General features: G+C 35.6%; 2 protein-coding genes across 2 annotated transcripts in view; both read right to left on the minus strand.

The window, feature by feature from the left end:
• Positions 1-299: 299 nt before the first annotated feature.
• Positions 300-16,710, minus strand: Asb14 (ankyrin repeat and SOCS box containing 14). The gene is made up of 9 exons (XM_027921572.3): positions 16,592-16,710; positions 13,316-13,369; positions 12,748-12,881; positions 12,492-12,650; positions 7,197-7,442; positions 4,146-4,317; positions 3,158-3,701; positions 1,239-1,392; positions 300-478 (listed from the first exon to the last, which is right to left on the minus strand). Exons 1-9 carry the CDS (start codon positions 16,708-16,710, stop codon positions 300-302), a joined length of 1,761 nt encoding a protein of 586 aa, XP_027777373.2.
• Positions 16,711-19,504: 2,794 nt separating this feature from the next.
• Dnah12 (dynein axonemal heavy chain 12) overlaps positions 19,505-20,469 on the minus strand; it is a 260,520-nt gene continuing 259,555 nt past the window's right edge. Inside the window, exon 74 of the mRNA XM_071618864.1 lies at positions 19,505-19,695. Coding sequence (XP_071474965.1) covers positions 19,505-19,695 — 191 coding nt within the window. The remainder of the gene's footprint in view (positions 19,696-20,469) is intronic.

The raw sequence follows: 20,469 nt of genomic DNA on the forward strand, positions 1-20,469 counted from the left end.
AATGGTAGAGTGCTTGACTAGCATGATCCAGGCCCTGGTTCAATCCCCAGAACCACAAAAACAAAAAACTGGTGTATTTAGTTAATTAAAATATTCACTAGTTGGGTTTTGCTTTTCTTAAAACTAACTTTGGACTTATAGCCATTTATATGTTGAAAGGCCATATTCAGAGAAACTACTTAAAGAACGTAGACTGATTTTAGTTACTGGGTAAAGCAAAAAATATGAATCATAGAAGACAAATCCCATTTGAAAAAAATAAGCTGCAAAATTATACCTTTTCCTGTAGAATAATATGATTACCAGGTTTCTGTAAAAACTCCTTGTCCGTAAAGGTCATATTCTTTGTAAAGGATGTATGCTTTTAGACGATTGGGCAATGGAAGAAATGACATGAAGACAGGGCAGCGTAAATGCAAACGCCCCATACACTTGCGGATCTTTAGGCGGCACAAATGTTTTAGGGAACGAGGGTTTGCTAAAATGAAAGAAATAGGATATTATCTAAAAGGAGAAAGAATTAAAGAATTGCTTTTTTTTTTTTTTAAAAATGATCTTAGGGTTTAGTTAGCAAATGTATTTGATACTTAAACCACCAGGATTTGCATTGGCTGTGATTAAATGGGAATATCAATAGGGAAAGTTTTTCAGTTCTCTTGCAACGCTTTGCAAAAATATGACTTTAGATGCATATCAAGTTGGAATCCAAAGACAAATCAGTTGTGCATCTGGCTTGTGAGACCCTAAGTACTTAAATCTCTATTAACCCCACTCCCCACCCCCTGCCAATTCTTTCTATCAGGGACAGGGCAAAACTAAAGATCACCACCCAGGGGGAAATGGGATAAAATAAATTTTTAATTGACTTAGGTGCAACTTTGAAAAAATTTGGTTTGGAGAGGGTCATTTGGTATCCCCTACAAATTTAGATCTTTTCTTATCTGTTTTTTATTGCCATGTCATACCTTTTAATTCCTGTCTATAATGTTCCTTCCTAGTCATGGGGTAATTGGGTTGGGAAAAAAGTGTTACCCACATATAATTATAAGTAATTACCTAACAGATTTTGTCTGCTGGAAAATTGTAGTAAGTACAACTTAATGACTACACTGTAGTTTTACGAAGGAATAGTATTTTTTTGGTTGCTTTAGGTTATGCTTTTAACACAAAGAATATTCTATAGAACAAATAATATGATTAGTGTTTTGGTAAAAGTTTTCTATAAGACAGATACTCACTCAAGATAAAAAGTATTTCTGACCAGAGCCCCTGTTTTTGGAGCACAGCTTTCAACTTTGAGCAGATTTGAACTTGATCAACATAATCAAGCATCACTCGAACAACCTTTCCAGAGAGATGCTGCAGCCATGATAAAGTTATTACTTCACAGAACTAAAGGGGGAAAGTCAGAAAATTAAATTAAGAGTATCTATGGTTTAGCACAGTAATCAAAAGAATACTAAGCTGAAAGTATTCAGTTCCTCATTTGATTTCTTAGTCCTAACATTTGGGAAAAATATATTTACTGATTCTTCATATAAGAAGTAATAAAGGTGTGGCAGAGATTGTTACATAATATCTGTTAACTCCCTTGGTTGGTCACCTGGCTGTCTACAATAAAGATTAACTTTTTAGCTTCACTTGCAGCTAGGTGTGGCCACTTGGCTAACCTTTAACCAATGAGAGGTAAGTGGAAGCCTCAGCAGCTCCCCAAATACCATGCAAGAAAGGCAAGGTCTGTGATGCTTCCTTTTCCCTTTCTTCTTGCAGACTGTAATATGGATACAAGCTGCTTTTATGAATCATGACACTGTCCATTTACAAGGCTATTTACTTCTGTCCTTTATATGAGAGGGAATGAGCCATTTGGTTTGGTTTGAGATGAGTCTCACTATCTTGCTCTCTCTTTCCAGCCTCCCAAGTAGCTGGGACTGCATGTGATCCACTATGCCTGGCTGACATTTTGTTAAAGCTTTTATTTTTGGATTTTTCTGTCATTCAAAAATCTTAGTCCAACCCTGATATAAAAGGAAAGTAACAGTTTTGGCCTTTAAATCATTAACATGCTCTTAAATAAGATGTCCAGATGAGAAATGAGACTGTTCCTGAACAGTCAGGAAATAATACCAGATGGTATATCCCCTAATGCTGAATTAATGGTGTAGAAATTAAGTCCTATATTAATCACCTAAAAATAATAAATACAAGAATATTTTGCCTGTAACTTTTCAGAATTGATTCAAGGAGCTTTTTCAATTTACTGTTTCATTTCTATTTTTTAAATTTTGGTAATATGAATTCAAATATTTATAGAGCATTTACTATGTGCTAAGCACAGACATGTGTAAACTGAGGATATTTATAAGAGGTACAGTCATTAAAATACTAAAATAATATTCAGAAAGTCAAATTCTACAAAGAAATGATCATGATAAGAGAATGATGGGGAAGGGGACTACCTAAGATGGGCGTTTTTGGAGAGATGACACTTGAAATGAGACCTGAAAAGTAGCAACCATTTGAAAAGCTAGGGGAAAAACTCAAGTTGGGGAAAACAGAAGTGACCAATTAGGTAAGAAAAAACTAGGGGTCTGGTGTGAGAAAAATCTCTCTAATCAGGAGGGGTCAACTGTTTACTGTAACTTTTTTCATCATAAAACTAACCAAATAAGACTAATCAAATGCTCAAAGAGCCAAAAACCTAAGGGTATAGGTATTTGGAATCCAGCAACATTTTAGCTAAAGAGAAAATGTAACTGAAATATAAGGCTGGATTCATTTTTTAAAAAGGTTTTTAGTTGTTGATGGACCTTTATTTATATGCAGTGTTGAGAGTTGAACCCAGTGTCTCACACATGCTAGGCAAGTGTTCTACCACTGAACCACAACCCCAGCCCTGCAGTTTGCATTCATTTTTTAAACCTTGCTCAGGAGTCAGTTCATTTGTGAAACTCCCTGACAGTTCTAGGTAAAGTCCCTTTTTTCTCTGAGTTGATTCTGTACCTTTTATATCTTTCTACTGATAGATATCTACATGATATTTTATCATGTATTTTTCACTCTAGAGTCTTCTAGAGAGTGGACTGAGTATTACTATAGTTCCCAGACTATGGATAATGAATGTCTTAAGGTAATACAACTAATCCTGTGGACTTACCATAGTATCTTTAATAACTGTAGATGTCCAGCCTTCAAAAGTATAGAAAGGATGAATTTTATCCCCATGAGGACAATCAAAACATCGCTCTGTGTCATACCCATAATTCAACAGCATCCTGAGCATGACTTCATCTTTTAGTGTGTATTGCAGTGCTGATGGGAAATGCAAAGGGTTGACTCTGCAGAAGTAATTGACGTTGGCACCATGTCTTAGCAGTAGACTTATGAGCTCATAGTTACCCATCCTAAGGGCTATCTGCAGGCAGTTAACTGGGTCTTGATTAGGCAGAGCTCCAGCGCCCAGAAGCAGCTTAACTGAAGAGAGGTCACCATTTGATACAGCAAAATACAAAGCTGATTTCCTTTGGTCATCATAATGTTTACGAATTTTCTGATCTAGCATGAAATTCACATCAAATCCAGCCTGGATGAGAAGTTCCAGGCATTGAGGGTGTGCTCCTGCTGCTGCACAATGAACTGGACTGATCCCACTCCGCTTAATGGCAGCAAGGTCCGTAACTGGAATCAATATCTTTAGAACTCTAAGAAAGAATTCCAAAGTACATTTCAAAATGGTTTCATCAAGATACAGAGTTAGCCTGTTTATGATTCTTTTATATTAATGGTATATATAGTATTAGTATCAGGTGGCAATTAGAACCCTCCAACAAAAAAACTAATTCCTTCATCTGGCAGCTTAGATAGCAAGTAAAACTGAATGGAACTATTGTCTAGGTTTAAAACTCAGTATTAGCCCAGTCATTTGAGACCCAAAGTTTCCCATATTGAAGGCAGTTCTGTGTCTTCAGCAGCTACAGAAGATGCTCGGCCTTACCAGTTTCTAGCAGGTCCAGAGATTTTTCTTTTTTCTTTTTTTAAGGTTTAGGTTGTTGGATCAGAGAAAAAATATAAAGTTCCTAGAAGTTGCTTATAAAAAAGTCAGTTATTACTATTTCTATTATTTACAGTAATATAATTTAACTTACAATAAGTGTCCTCTGTCAGCTGCCACATGAATGGGCAGGTGGCCTGAATTCTTAGGTATATTGGCATCAGCTCCATACTCTAGCAAGAGAGTCACAGAGTCTGGATTTCCTCCTCTAGCAGCTTCAAGTAATATGGAAGATGAATCAGAGGCCTGACCATGAGCATTAGCACCTAAGAGGAAAAAGTCATCTTGCAAAAATTGTTTTCCATTGTATATAAGCAATCTTAAAATCAAAAAATGCATACCTACTTTAGTGAAGAACTAAGAATCAAATAAAATAGGTAGCTCTTTTCTCAAGCAATTTATAAACTAATGTGGAGGGGAGGGACATGATACAAACAGTTTGTAAATTATAGGTAAGCTGGCTTTCAGAGCAATTTTTATAAGTTGTTTGGAACTAAAAATTTCCAGTAGACATACTTTCATAAAAGGTGGATTTCTAAACCAGTATACAAAGCCCAGTTACCTCACAATATGCTTACAGATAGGATGGTAATAACTAACTGAATTATATCACCATAACATTTAATGATGTTTTGATGGAAAGGGGCATTTTTTAAAACTTCTTCATAAAGGACTGTTCGTAATAAGAGACACTAATTGTTTTAAACTGAAATTGAGGATTGCTGATAGCTATAAAGATAAATTGTAGTACCTATGCCAAGTATCATGTGAGTGGTGTGGATAAGAATACAGGTAGAGGCAAAAGTGCCTTCTAGAAGATCTAGGGCTGGGGCTGTAAGGGGAGCTTACAGATAAAAGAAAGGAGTTTGGGTCAGTTCTGGAAGTTTTCTCAATAAAATGGGCTCTGAAGAAAGAGTAGCATTTGGATGGACAAAAGCTAAGGAGAGCATTCTGGACACATCATAAATCATAAAAAAGATATAGTGGCTTTACTTTTGAATAGATAGATAAAAATCATCAGGGTATAGTGGCTGCCCAAGAACCGCACTCCTAGAATGTATTTAGAAATCTAATATACCTTCATTTATTGTTTACTATGTGCATAATCATTTCTAAATTTCACAGCAAACCCCAGAAGTAGGTGCTAAGATCTCCATTTTAAAGATGAAGAAACTAGGTCTGGAATTGTGGCTTAGTGGTAGAGTACTTGCCTAGCATGTGTGAGGCCATGGGTTCAATTCTCAGTACCGCATATAAATAAATAAATAAAATAAAGTTCCATCAACATTTTAAAAATATTTAAAAAAAAGAAGAAGAAACAAGGGCTTACTGGTTTCAAATGACTTGCCCAAAGACACACAGCTAGTAATAAGCAAGATGGTTAGGATTCATACATAGATTTTCCAGACTAAGGCCTTATTTCTATGATACCATCTTGTCTCTAACAATGCGGGATCAGGCAGATATGACTTCAAATGCTGGCTCTGCCATTTACTATTTATGTCACTGTTATGGTTTAGATATGTCCCCCAAAAGCTCATGTGTTAAGCAATGCATGTATTTTAAAGGTGAAATGACTGGATTATAAGAGCCTAACCCAATCAATGGATTAATCCAGTAATATGGATTAACTAGGAAGTAACTAAGTAGGTAGGGTGTGGCTGGTGGAGGTGGGTCACTGGGAGCATGCCTTTGGAGTATATTTTATTCTCCCTCTTCCTGACTGCCATGTCTTGACTTCTTTCCATGACCACACTCTTCCACAATAATGTTCTGCCTCACCTTGTGCCCAGAGTTATGCAATCAGTCAGCCCTCTGTGGACTGAGACTTCTAAAACCACATGCCCCAAATAAACTTTCCCTTCTGTATGTTGTTCTTGTCAGGTCTTTTGGTCACAGGGACAAGAAAGCTGACTAAAACAGTTACGATGTGTAAATTACTTTGTAAGGCGGTTAAGGGAAATGCTTAATCACTGAACTCACCAGTCACATGATCCTGGTTTCTTTGAAAGGTAAAGGATTGAAAATTTGTTGCTCTGTGTGTGTGTGTGTGTGTATTTTGGTATCGGAGATTGAACCCAAGAGCGCTTTACCACTGAGCTACATCCCCAGCCCTTTTTCATTTTTTTGTTTTGAGACAAGAGTCTTGCTAAGTTGCTTAGGGACTTACTAAATTTGCTGGCCTCAAACTTTTGATTCTCCTGACTTAGCCTCCCAAGTCACTGTGACTACGGGTATATGCCACTACACCTGGTAAATGCCAAAGTTCTTTGAGAGTCCCTGCCAGTTATCTAAAATGACCACAGTTACAATGCGGAGGGCAGGGAGGAAGTGTGTTTGAAGAGAAGTCTATAACTGGTACCATCTCTGAACTTCTTTTCTCAAGAGCAAAATGAGATTAATATCTGTCTCACAGACTTTTTAAAGGATTACATGAGGCAACAGCTTAATGCCTGTTATGTAGAAAGTATTTAATAAATATACATCAGTGGCTGGAGTTGTAGCTTCAGTGGTAGAATGCTTACCTAGCATGTGTGAGGCACTGGGTTCAATCCTCAGCACCTCATTTAAAAAAAAAAAGGTATTGTGTACAACTAAAAAATAAATATTAAAAAAAAATTTTAAAAATATGTTTTAAAAGATAAATATAAATCATCTTCTCCTTCTCTTAGAGTTTTGACTATTAGTAGAACAGAGAACAGGGATACGAAGAGAAGAAATGAGGAAGAATTTCCTAACATTCAAAGATATTCTGCGACAGATTAAACTGCCTCATGACTTAGCATAAGTAGCAACAGTATGTACAGAATGTTGCAAGGACTTTGATTTTGATTCTAGGAAAGGACATCAACACAAAAATGTTTTAAAAAAACAACTATCCTCTAAGAATACTAAAGGATCATTAAGTATAAGGGTCACCCTGCATTGCAATAATTTTAAGGAAATTATATCACATCATCAAATAAGAAAACCAGTCTGATTATTTTAGGCTTTCTAGTATCCAATATTAGTACACAAATTTCAAACATTTAAATTGGTTTTAAATAAGATATTAACTTCTATTATTCTGAAGCTCTCCATCAAGAAGAGAACACTGGGATCAAGTTACTCTATGGTAGTATGCTGACTATATAGAAAATCTTGCCTTTCTGCAGTAATAATGCCATAATTTCAGTGTGTCCACTTTGGGCAGCAAGAGCAAGTGGAGTGAATCCATAGGTGCTCCGGGGGTCAGGGTGTGCCCCAGAAACCAGCATAAGCTTCACCATGTCCTGTCTGCCCAGTTTGGCTGCCTCGTGGAGAGCAGTCCTGTCATTGGCACATCGTAGATTTACATCCGCTCCGTGGCTGATCAGCAAGGTAGCCATGTCATAAGAGTCACGTAGAACAGCTAAGAAATCAGAAGCAAGGTGGGCATTATGCTTGATGCGGGTAAGGCCAGAGTGTCATATCAGCTAGTGTCCCTCAGCCTTCTTCAGGAGCTCTTCCCACTTACTCCCTTGCCTCTGCATTATGAATTTAGGGAACCCATAAAATAGACTGTATGTCAAATAATATATCAATGGGCTATTTGTTTTTCTATAAGCCATAACCAATTCATTGTCTTTTGGCTGCTTAGCTGGCTCATACATATAAAATTTTCATGTATCTTTATTTTCTTGAGAAAATGGGAACTTACATATTCAGTACAGACCTGGAAATGCTTGTAAGCTGCTTTAAAAGAAGAAAAAAAAGCAACAGAACCCTATCTCAGCAAACAAATGACTAAAATGTAATTTTATTTGTATGTTGGATGAGTGGCTGAACCCATAGGATATGATGGTTTGGGCTTGTATTTCCCAAAGTGTTGTACAGAAAGTCCCTTGAGGTTCTTTGTGAAGAAATGATTCTGAAAGCAACAAACATACACACCCATCTCCAAAGGCCTGGAAATCCTATGTATACTATTATCACATAATTAAGGTCCAGTTCAGTGGTAGAGCATTTGCTAGCACTGGGTTTGATCCTCAGCACCACATAATAAATAAATAAAAGGTTCACTTTTGGGCTGGGTTGTGGCTTAGTGGTAGAGTGCTTGCCTAGCATGCACGAGGCACTGAGTTCGATCCTCAGCACCACATAAATGTAAAATAAATATATTGTGTCCACTTAAAACTAAAAAAAAAAAAAAAAAGTTCACTTTACACATTGGTGAATTGAAGTCTCTGAGATCTTGATGAGCTTGTTTCCCTGAAACCCAGCATCTTCCATATCTATGAATAGGGAAATAAATGTTTAGATACGACAGAAAAGGAATTATTTGGCATGCCAGATAGGCCGAGGTCAAGAGAGGAAAACCAGTTCCTACCATCATATCACTCTGACAGGCTTCACAGCTTAATGCTTTCTTACATATGACTTGTACACACACAAGATGAATATTATTATCTCTATCTTATAGGTGAGAAAACTGAGGTTTAGAGAGGTTAGACCTAATCCAGAGTTTTCATTCTTATGCTATATAGGGCTTTCTCAGAGAATGCTCTTCTATTCAGTGTTTTGATGATTTTTCTCCCCTATGAATGCAAAGCCTAAAAGCACCCTGGGACAAATCAAGATGAGCCCTCCAAATCCCAGTTTTCAGTAGTACCCTGTAAATGTTCTCTCTTTAATTTTTTGCTTTTTTCATGAAAGTTATACACTATGCAAGGCTTAAAGAGCCAATTACTACAGGGTTCTCCACCCTTTCTCAACTCTCTTTTTCCTTCACTAGAGCACCTTTTAGCTGATTCTTTGCTATTAACTATTATATTTCTAAATAGCCCTGCTTACATTGCCACTTTTTAATTTTTTTATGTTTAGATTTTTATTTAAGAACTCAAAAAATTGATTACCTACAAAATAATTTTGAAAGAATTAGTCAAGGAATACTTAAAAGTAAAAATTAAATAAGAGAAACAGGAGATAAAAACACTTTTTAATTTTTTTTGGTTTTGATTTAACTTGACTTTTCATGGAAAATGAAGATTTTTTTCTCTTATGCTCACCATTCACATTTCTCAGCTCACCATTCTTCTAGTACTTTTTATGATATAATTTTTGTTAACTATTCAGTATTTACCTTATTTTTATTTTATTTGCTATTTAAAAAGCTGGGTCTTAATTATGTTTCCTTTCCTGTACATCTTTTGTTTTCCTTGTAGTTAATACTCGCCTTACATTTACATTCCATTTACCTAATTTGTTTGTTTGTGTGGTGCTAGGGATTAAACACTAGTCAGTTTGCATGCCAAGGCAAGTGCTTTACACTGAACTCTGCCCCCAGCCTTTGCTTAGTTTTCAATTTGCTTATCACTAATTCAACCTGAGACTCTCTAAACTGTCTTAAATCTCAAGATATTTATTCCAATTCCATCATGGTCACCTGCAATCTTTCAACCTATTCTTTTATATATACATTAAACTAAATCCCCAACACTCTTGCTAAATTGCTAAGACTGGTCTAGAACCTGCAATCCTCCTGCCTTAACCTGTGATTACACACCTGCAATTACAGGTGTGTGTTACCTTATCTAGCCCCTCTGACCTGTTCTAACCTGGAATTCAGTGCCTGGAACATGTTGCCATCCTAGGAGTACTGTTCCCCATCATCTTGGGGATCTCATTTGCCTACTATCTGGGATGGACCTTGTATTTCTTGGATCCCTAGCTTTGACATTTCAAGTTCACGTCCATGTTGGTAGGATATTTATTTCATTAATGAAGCAGACCAGAGACCCCCATCATATTTGTAATATATGTATATATTTGTAATATTTGTAATATATTTCTCTTGTCAGAAAGATTTTTACAAAGGATGTCAACAGGATATCAGCAAAAATTTCTGCAGAGGGCATTGTGGTTTGTAGCTTCCTCTTTCTGCCATGTCTGCAGAAAAAAAAAAACAAATTTGTAAAACTTCTGTCTGGCCTAAGAATATGGGACAAAGAGTATGTCCCCACCCACTATCATGTAATCTTCCCACTGAGTATAAATCTAAAAGAATTTCCAAACTCTTGGTCCAGAGAATTTTAGGCATGGGCCCTGTCTGGACTGCTACAGCTAAAATCAAACTGCTTCCTGAAAATTCCTTAAGTCCAGCCTCACCTATCCTACATCATTAACACATTAATGGTGTAAGAGGGAGAAAAGTTTGAGTTCTTCGATGTCTGAAAATATGTATCTTGTTTTTACCTTCAGATTTAATAGTTTAATTAAATATTTAAGTTGAAAATAATTTTCCCTCAGAACTTCTGAAACTATTCATCAATTTCATCAAGCATCTAGTTATTGTTGAGAACTCTAAAACTATTTTGATCTTTTATCTTTTGTATATGATATATTTCCAGTTTTTTCTCTCTCAGGAAACTTTTGGAAGCTTCTCTTTGTCTCAGGTGTGGGTCTTTTTAAAAATGTTTTTCTTTCTTTCTTTTTTTTTTAATAAAAAGGTTCATGTTCAGGGAATTTAGATATGCAGAAAAGAAAGAAGAAAGACTCATAATCACATCTCTTTGGTAAAATCTTTGTTAATATTTTCATATCTTTTCTTGTATTGTTTAATTATGCATATAATAAATTTTTGGTAGTTATTTTTGATCAATTTTGTCAACCACAATTCTCTAATAACCATCTTCTTCATTTATGCTGTTCTTGCACATTTGCATGATGACTCTTGGTTCCTCAAGATGCTAAAACACCTGAACTTACCCATCTCATTATTCATTCACCAATTCCTCCCTTGCCCCCTCACCCCTATTTTGTATTTTATTTAGAGACAGGATCTTACCGAGTTGTTTAGTGCCTCACTTTTGCTGAGGCTGGCTTTGAACTAGTAATCCTCCTGTCTAAGCCTCCTGAACTGTTGGGATTACAGGTGTGTGCTACCATGCCCAGCTCACCAATTCTTAGCACAAAATGTTCATGGAATTTTACTAGATGCCTGATACTGAGTCAGTATGAATTCTGTTAATAATTATTTATAAGGTGCTATGAAAATGCTCTAATTGCTCTAATACTGAAGAAAAGTGCTGATTGTGTTGGGTCTGTTTGAATTCATCAGCTGGCTTTTTCACTTTGGAAACAACATGTCCCTTATTTTAGGAAATTATTATTTTGACTTATTTTATTGATGATAGAGTACCTCCATCTTGTTTATTTGATCTGTCATTCCTGTTATTCATACATTGCTCCTCTTGGGTCGTCCTTCTAATTTTCTTATTTCTCCTTTACTATTTTACATTTCTTATCTTCTGAAAGCTTTCCTAAACTTCATTTTCTAGCATTATTTTTTTTAAAAATTTGTTTTGATGTTTTTAATATCAAGAGCATTTTTGTTTTATTCTTGGAGTTTTTGTAGTATCCTACTTTTTTAAAATATTGTTTTGTTTTAAGTTGTTGATGGACCTTTATTTTATTTATTGATATGTGGTACTGAGAATTGAACCCAGTGCTTCACACATGCTAGGCAAGCACTCTACCACTGAGCCACGACCCCAGCCCTGTACTATCCTATTCTTATTTCTTTAATTTCTTTGAAGAAATTAATGATAATTTGCTTTACATTTTATTTCTCCTAAATAATCTGCTTCTTCCAAGTCATTTATCTATGTTGAAGACTTTCTTCAAATAGTCTGGTTATCTGCTCATGAGTAAGAGCCTGGACAACTATTCTGGTTGAAAATTCTAAACGGTGGGTGGGGCTTGCAGACTATGGGCTTCACTACTGGTTGGTATGTTTGGGCCATTTGTTGGGGGAGCCCCCAGTGTTACTATCTTTAGATCTTCCTGGGCTGATCAGATTCTCCAGAGAATCCTCTTTCTGGAGAGTATAAAGGCTTGTCTGCCAGCTTTCTAGGATCCTTGTGGGAGAATGCCTTCTTGTGGAAGAGAGTTGGGTCTTTTTGCTTAATTCCTCCAGTGTTTTCAATTAAGTACTCCCACGCTCACCCAAATTCTCTGGTCTAGAGACCCTCTGTTTAAGCTGTTCAAGAATAAACCTCCAGAACTCTACTGGGCTGGGGAGGAGTCTGTCTCAGCAGGCAGAGTGGAAGAAGCAATCTAGATATCTGACTTCCTGATTAATAGTTTTTAGCCTAGCCTCCCATTTCAGCTGCCTGCCCTTCACCTATGCTTCATGACTCTGTTCCTTTCTGTATGTGCATGTTCTCCTAACTGGGCATCAGGCCACCTCATTAGCCAATCTATAGAAAGCTTCTTGAGGGTCTGGTCAGCTGGGATCAAAATGTATATGTGCTCCTAACTGGGCATCAGGCCACCTCATTAGCCAATCTATAGAAAGCTTCTTGAGGGTCTGGTCAGCTGGGATCACAGTATTGCATCTGTGCACAAAGAGCTGTCTTTGAAACTTGTTGGCATAGGGGAGACAGAGCAGCATACTCTTCTCCAGAGATGAGTCATTTACCTGTAAGAAGAGGAGAATTGCCTTCGAAATTCTTAGCATTTGGATTGCAGCCATTGAGAAGAAGAAAACTGGCATTTTCTAAGAGGCAATTGCTGACAGCCAGAAAAAGTGGTGTTTCACCATTATGGGTGGTTTGCTCCCATACACTGGTTTTTGAAGCTGAAATAAATTCATCATATATCATATAGGTTAAGATTCAAAAACCAATTTTAAGTTTATTTCTCAGAAGCATCAGGAAGAATAAAAGGGAGTTTACCTTTCAGGGTTATTTCTAAAATGTTCTTATTTAATTGTACTGCAGCCTTATGCAAGAGAGTCCACCCTATCCCATCTGCTTCATCAAAAGCAGAATGGTACTTGGTTAAGTGTGACAATGCATCTTCCTCACCTATTAACAAGAAAAATGAGAACAGATTCACATTTCACACACATACAAGGCAACCCATACTGTTTCTGAATTCTACCACCAAAGGTAGTATATAAGACAACAATCAGATTGCCATTTTTTTTTTTTTTAAATATCACAGGACAGACAATAAGGCCTGTTATCTAACATTGCACAACACCTGGGCCTATGAACATCCCACCCCCAATGTCTTGCCACATACCAAAAAAAAAAAAAACTCTGTCAATAAAGGAACCCAGGAGCTCTTTTGCTAAGTTGTGCTAAAGAATTTTCTCAGAAAATCACATCAGACCTCCATAGGGCACAGCTTTTGGAAGAACCTGCTTCTAGGCTTCCTGAGCATGAAGAGAAAATGCTACTAGTTGTCACCATTACATTTTAAACAAATTCAAGGGGAGAGTATAAAGAGTACTTAACTGTCTCTATTGTTTCAATTATCTTCTTATAGTAAGCACTCAAAAAGGAATGAAAGCTGCAGAGGAAAAAAAAAACATTATGTATATGTAATTCCAAAATTAAGGGGGAAACTAAGGAATCTAATATAAACCAAAAAGAAAAGGGAAAGGCAGTAGTTTAATCAGGGATAACTCATACAAAAAATGACTGAGGCTAAATAGAAATATTTCTATTGGTGCTGGCAGGGATATATCTGAGTGATAGAGCACTTGGCTAGCATGTACACAGCCCTAGGTTTGATCTCCAAGCACCACCATAACAAAGCAAAACAAGAAATACTTCTATTTGTAGAATGTGGTGTGTCTTTACCACATTCTAGGGAAACTCCTTTCTCATGTATTCATGAGGCCGTTAGCTTCTTCAGGGAAAGGACTGTGTGGCAGCCTGGATCTCAGTCAGTGGTGTTGAACCTGACTCAAACTTGCCTGGGAACGAAATATCACACTATCACATGGCAAAATTTAATGGCCACTCGATATTGTGATTCTAGCAAAAATATGAATAGTAAATAATCAGGTTGTGAATTTTTAAACTATGCATGGTCTGAATATAAAATACACTATTAGTGGGGCTGGGGTTGTAGCTCAGTAGTAGAGTGCTTGCCTAGCATATGTGAGGCACTGGTTTTGATCCTCAGTAACACATAAATAAATAAAATAAAGGTACTGTGCCCATCTACAACATATATATATATATATATATATATATATATATATATATATATATATATATATGTGTGTGTGTGTGTGTGTGTGTATGTGTGTGTGTGTGTTTAAGATAATTTAACCAACCAAATTGAGAATGACAGACTGTCTAAGGGAATTTATTTTCATCCCTGTCATCTATATATGTATATGTGTGTGTGTGTGTATATATATATACACACACACACATACACATACACATACAGAACTCTCTCTTTATATATGTGTGTGTATATATATATATACATACATATATATAAACACTATTAGCAGTTTAAATGTTTTTATTAAAATATTTAAAGCTTTAGAGTTAAATATATGAATTTTATATATTGTCCCCTTCCCATTTTCTTTCATAATTCAATGAAAATAAATTCCCTTAGACAATCTGTCATACTCTCAATTTGGTTGATTAAATTTTCTTAAACATTTTACACCACTCAATTCTGTTAGTTTTCCATATCTGTGTTAAGGTATTACTACATGATTGGTGGCTTAAAACAACACATTTATTATCTTAAAGTTCTGTAATTCAGAAATCCAAAATGGCTTTCTCTGGAGTAAAATCAGAGTATTGGCAGAACTATGTTCCTTCTGCAGGTTCTAAGAAAGAATCTGTTTCTTTGCCTTTCCAACTTCTAGAGCCCTCCTATATTCTTGGCTCACAGATTCTTTCCTCCTTCCTCCAAGCCATCATTGTTGGGCTAAGCCCTTTCTCTGACAACTCTCAGGTTCTCGTGCCTCTTTCACTTTGTTTGGATACAAATGGATAATCTAGGCGAATTTCTCTATATAAAAATTAGGTGATAAGCAACCTTAATTCTATTTGTAACCTTACTTCCTGTTTTCCATGTAAGGTTACACATTCATAGGTTCCAAAAAATCAGGACATGAGCCAAGCTCAGTGGTGCACACCTGTAATCCCAGAAGCTCAGGAAGCTGAGGCAGGAGGATCACGAGTTGAAACCCAATCTCACCAACTTAGTGAAGCCCAAAGGAACTCAGCAAGACCCTGTCTCTAATAAAATATAAAAAGGGGCTGGAAATATGGCTAAGTGGTTAGGCACACCTGGGTTAAATCCCTGGTACCAAAAAAAAAAATCAGAACATGGGCATCTTTGGGTGGAGCCATTATTCTACATGACATAAGTATATTCTGGTTTTCTAATTCCTGCCAGTGCCTGACCAAATCAGCAATCCTTCCTAAGTATCACACAGTTCTTGCAAGTCTAATAAATGAAATGTATAACTACAATTTCAATTTCTCTGAAATATTTCAGTACTCTCAGACTAAATATCATATCTTTCAACATAAAATTAGGTGTTCAGTTATGCAGTTATATGTTTTAAAATTTTAATCACAAAGTTATGAGAGATAACCTAATAAGCCTAATTTCTTTACAAAACTTTAAATATTTAAAGATTATTCCTAAAGTAGACACAAAAGTATAGAAAAAGCATGTGGTTAAAAGCACAGACTGGAGTCAGGCTGCCTGGCTCCTCATTTAATGAGCTCTGTGACCTTGAGTAAGTCACTTAATTTGCTTATTTCTAAATGAGGATAATAAGAGTACCCATCTCACAGAGAAGCAGTGAGAATTAGAATTTAAATGAGTTAATATTTACAAAGTGCTTAAAATAGAATGACACATAGTGATGGTGCCATGAATTTGTTACATTTTTAAAAAAATTATGTTTGTTGTACTTTATCATCTCCATATTTAATTATAAAATCTCTTGGGGTTAAAAGACATTTATCCAGTTTACCTCCAGCAGGCCAAAGAGGGGTCACAAATCCAAGCAAACTGGGTTTATTACCCACCCCCCAAAAACAATGGTTTCTACCTTAGTGGGCTGAAGTAGCTGATCATCCAAGAGAGCATTTGACTAGGTGCACTTGACCATGAACTGCTCATATCCAGGGAGATTCTTACCACTGAGAGAGCCACTGGTCCTCTTCTACTATTGTAGTAATAGAATCAATATCTTCAGAAAGGTTAAATTTACATAATTCCTCCTTTTGATTTGAATAGATCAAAGATTGGACTCTATCCTCACCTATCTCAGTAAAATAATTCTCTATGTGTCTTGGTTGGACTTATGTATTTCTTTAGCTCCATGAGAACAAGATGTGTTAGAGTTCTTCTCTAACCCTTCAGAAACCTCATTTATTTCTTCTGATTTCTAGACTGCATCTCCTTGCCTAGATTTCCAGCTAATCTCCTTCAACTGTTGTCTTTACTGATTAATTAAATTCTGAATTCTTTCAAAGTTTTTTTTGGTCTGGTCAGATATCATATTTTTTTCATATTTAAATGACAGATCCTGTCTAGGAGATGAAGCTAAGTGGCAGAACTCTACCCCATCAAGGGTTTGATCCCAACATAAAAGTAAAATGAAATAATATAAAATTTAAATAAAATTCCTTGTTTTCCAAATCTCTCTCCTGTTCTCATCACAATAGTAGAGTTATGTTAACGACAATCTCAACTGTTGAATACTTAATACCACACTGCCAATGAGAAAGCCATTACCTCTCATCAGGTGCATGTTGGGTTGTTCCTGGCTTGTAAATATCCTGTAAACTCTGCTGAATGGTGAGCTGGGTGTCAAAGTCATTGTCTGTGTCTTCATCACTGACGTAATTATCCATGTGAAACTCAAGCAGGTTTAAAGTTAGAATGAATTAAAAATATTTTTCCAGTTGTGAAAAGATTACCAACTGCTTGAATTTAGAAGTGAAATTTAGAAAACTAGAAAGTTGACAAGATTGAAAAACAAAGAAAATGCAAAACTTAGAAAAACAAAATGTTCATTTAAATTTTTTTTCCATAAACTTAAAATAGTTTTCTGGACTGCCACATATTCAGCATAAATTAGAAGTCTCTATGAGTAACCATTTACTTAAAACTTAGGAAAACAGCCTTTCAAGGTCAATGCCATAGTAACTTGAAAATGCTTATGTTGTTTGATATATTTTAGATTTGCCTTGTCAGTTTTTCTCAGATATTACAGCACTCACCCAAAAGAACACATTTCCTACACACAGTATTATACTAAAAGCTATATTTTCTTTGATAAAAAATAAAAATAAACATGTTATAGGACTAATAGTACTGTCTTAATACAACACGTAAATAGTGGTAGTAAAAGCAATGTAGTTTAAAAGAGCATTACTGTTTTAGTATAGAACAGGTTTGATCACATACCAAAGACTTTTTACCTTTTGTTATATCCTCTAGGTCGGTACTGAAGTTTTCACTGTTAAGGATTAGCACATGAACGCCTCAAGATTTTCTTTTATATTTAGGATCCATTCCCCTGTAAGGATTATTATAAATAGCTTTACTATAAATACTTGATCATAAGACAGTCTGGCACATTGTCCTTGCTTTTTTTTTTTTTACATGTAGTTTAGCTCTGTTTAGAAACATGATCTCTTTTTCTTCTCTACTAGAGTCATCAAACTTAAAGGATTAAACATCTTATTTCTGGAATAAACAGCATTTGCAGAGGGTTAGCGATGCAAAGAGAACTCATTCCCTTATGGCTCATGCACATAGCCACTACAAACAAGAATTAATTTTTTATTTAAGAGAGGTCAAACATTTTACATTATCTAAAGTGACTTTTCAGTGGTCCAAATTGACTGGGTAGCTGTACCTACATTTTCCTTGGGTTATAAAATTGCAGCCTGAGGGGCTGAGGCTGTAACTCAGTGGTAAAGTGCTTGCCTCACATGTGTAAGGTACTGGGTTCAATCCTCAGCACCATATAAGAATAAATATACTCCACCATTTGACCCAGCTATTCCCCTTCTCGGTCTATTCCCTAAAGACCTAAAAAGAGCATGCTACAGGGACACTGCTACATCGATGTTCATAGCAGCACAATTCACAATAGCTAGACTGTGGAACCAACCTAGATGCCCTTCAATGGATGAATGGATAAAAAAAATGTGGCATTTATACACAATGGAGTATTACTCTGCATTAAAAAATGACAAAATCATAGAATTTACAGGGAAATGGATGGCATTAGAGCAGATTATGCTAAGTGAAGCTAGCCAATCCCTAAAAAACAAATGCCAAATGTCTTCTTTGATATAAGGAGAGTAACTAAGAACAGAGTAGGGTCGAAGAGCATGAGAAGAAGATTAACATTAAACAGGGATGAGAGGTGGGAGGGAAAGGGAGAGAGAAGGGAAAATGCATGGAAATGGAAGGAGACCCTCAGAGTTATACAAAAGTACATACAAGAGGAAGTGAGGGGAAGGGGAAAAATAATACAAGGGGGACAAACGAATGTCAGTAGAGGGGGCAGAGAGAGAAGAGGGGAGGGGAGGGGAGGGGGGATAGTAGAGGATAGGAAAGACAGCAGAATACAACAGACACTAGTATGGCAATATGTAAATCAATGGATGTGTAACTGATGTGATTCTGCAATCTGTATATGGGGTAAAAATGGGAGCTCATAACCCACTTGAATCAAATTGTGAAATATGATATATCAAGAACTATGTAATGTTTTGAACAGCCAACAATAAAAAATTAAAAAAAAAAAAAAGAATAAATATACTGTGTGTTCATATACAACTAAATAAATATTAAAAACAAAACAAGCAAACAAACAAACAAACAAACAAAAAACCCTGCAGCCTAAAGTGTACTTGGAATCCTCAGGAAGGAACTAACTCTACAGAAGATGATACGGTTTTGATTAAAAGTTTGTGTTGTTAAAATATTTTCATTGTTAAAATCAATGTACACTAATATTATGGGTACATACTAAATAATAAGAATATTTAACTATTGAAAATAACAATAGGATCACTTGACATTTCCAATTAAATATGAAGCAAACACCACTGTGGGGGTATAGAATCTGAGATTCCCCAACAGTCATCTTACTGCTTTTGTGTTCCACTGAGAAATGGAACTAATATTTTAAAAGTATGAAGTAAGGGGTTTGGTTCCTAAATTGCTTTAATAGTTTCCTTATCTATATGTATTTAAAATGTTCATATATAATAACTTCAATGAGGCATGTGGAAAGTAAACTACTATTGAAGAAATATCTAGGAAAAGGAATATCTTCTAATATTAGTCAAATTTTATCATTTAATCTCCCCAATCTATTTTTCACATATACATATCAAACTTAAACTAAATAAAAACTCTAAGATTTTCCAAACACTTCAAAGTAACACTTTAAAATAACACTTCAAAATTTCTTTCCACAGGTAGATGTCTGACAGTGCTCTCAGAGGAGTCAGATTAGAAGGCCTTTTGCAATCAAGAGTGGAATCAGGAAAAGGATAACAATGCAAAGGCCTTTCATAAAGACCATTTGAAAGAATGACACCAAGACATTTTGTTTATAATTTTTTTTTAAAATAAGTGAAAACAATTTTATTTTATTTCAGATGTTCTCTAAAATTGTACAATTTAGTCATCCAGCTGACAAAGCAGAGCAACACCACGTTTGATCCAGTGTTGAGTGGGTTGGTCTGTTTTTAACAACATTGCAATGACAAAGTTAGTGGAATGTCCTGTAGTAGAAAGAGTTCCTTTACGTTCACTTGTCTTGTAGAGAGGACAGACATAGGCATTTGACTTCACAATCTTAGTCTTTTCAACTTGAAAAAGAAAGAAAGAGATTCATTTAGTAAAGTGAAAAGAGCCATGGGTACTGAAAAACAACTGTTTATCTTATAGTAAAATGTAATTTAAAAATTTTTAACAGCTGGTCCATTATTATTGCTATAAAACAAGAAAATTATTTCAGATGGTGCAAGTCTAGGAACCAGGAACTGATCTTAAAGTTCTGATCACTTAATAGGCATGAAAAAACTCCAGAGAATTTGTGAGGGAAGGAGTAACAAAAGAAGATAGGGAAGAAGGGACAAAAGAAGATAGGGAAGAAGGGACAAAATACAGTATAGGTAATAGAGGAGATTCAAAAGGAGAAATAAACTGCTTAGAACCCTGGTATAAGAAACACATAATTTAGAAGAAGCTGAAGTTTCTATTTGTTTTTTAGCAGGCTACTAAAACAAACACTAAAACACACCAACTCTTGACAATTCACAAAAAGAATCTATGTATAATTCCTGAAAAGCCAGATATGAAATATCAGGAGCCCTTATAAACTACAGACATTTCTCACAATTGAACCACATTAATAATGAAAATATTTGATAGATTGGGTGATTTGTAAATGTTTTTATTTATTATTAATTATGATCAAGAAAATTAGAGGTGGGGTGTAGCTCAGTGACAGAGCATTTGCCTGGCATGCATGAGGCCCTAAGTTTCGTCCACAGGACTGAAAAAAATACAAATAAAAAAACAACCAAAAAGGCAGAGGGACAATATATTCTCCATTACAGATATTTCATCATTTTATATTA

The sequence above is a fragment of the Marmota flaviventris genome, chromosome 1, assembly GCF_047511675.1.
Source record: "Marmota flaviventris isolate mMarFla1 chromosome 1, mMarFla1.hap1, whole genome shotgun sequence".
NCBI classification, from domain to species: domain Eukaryota; kingdom Metazoa; phylum Chordata; class Mammalia; order Rodentia; family Sciuridae; genus Marmota; species Marmota flaviventris.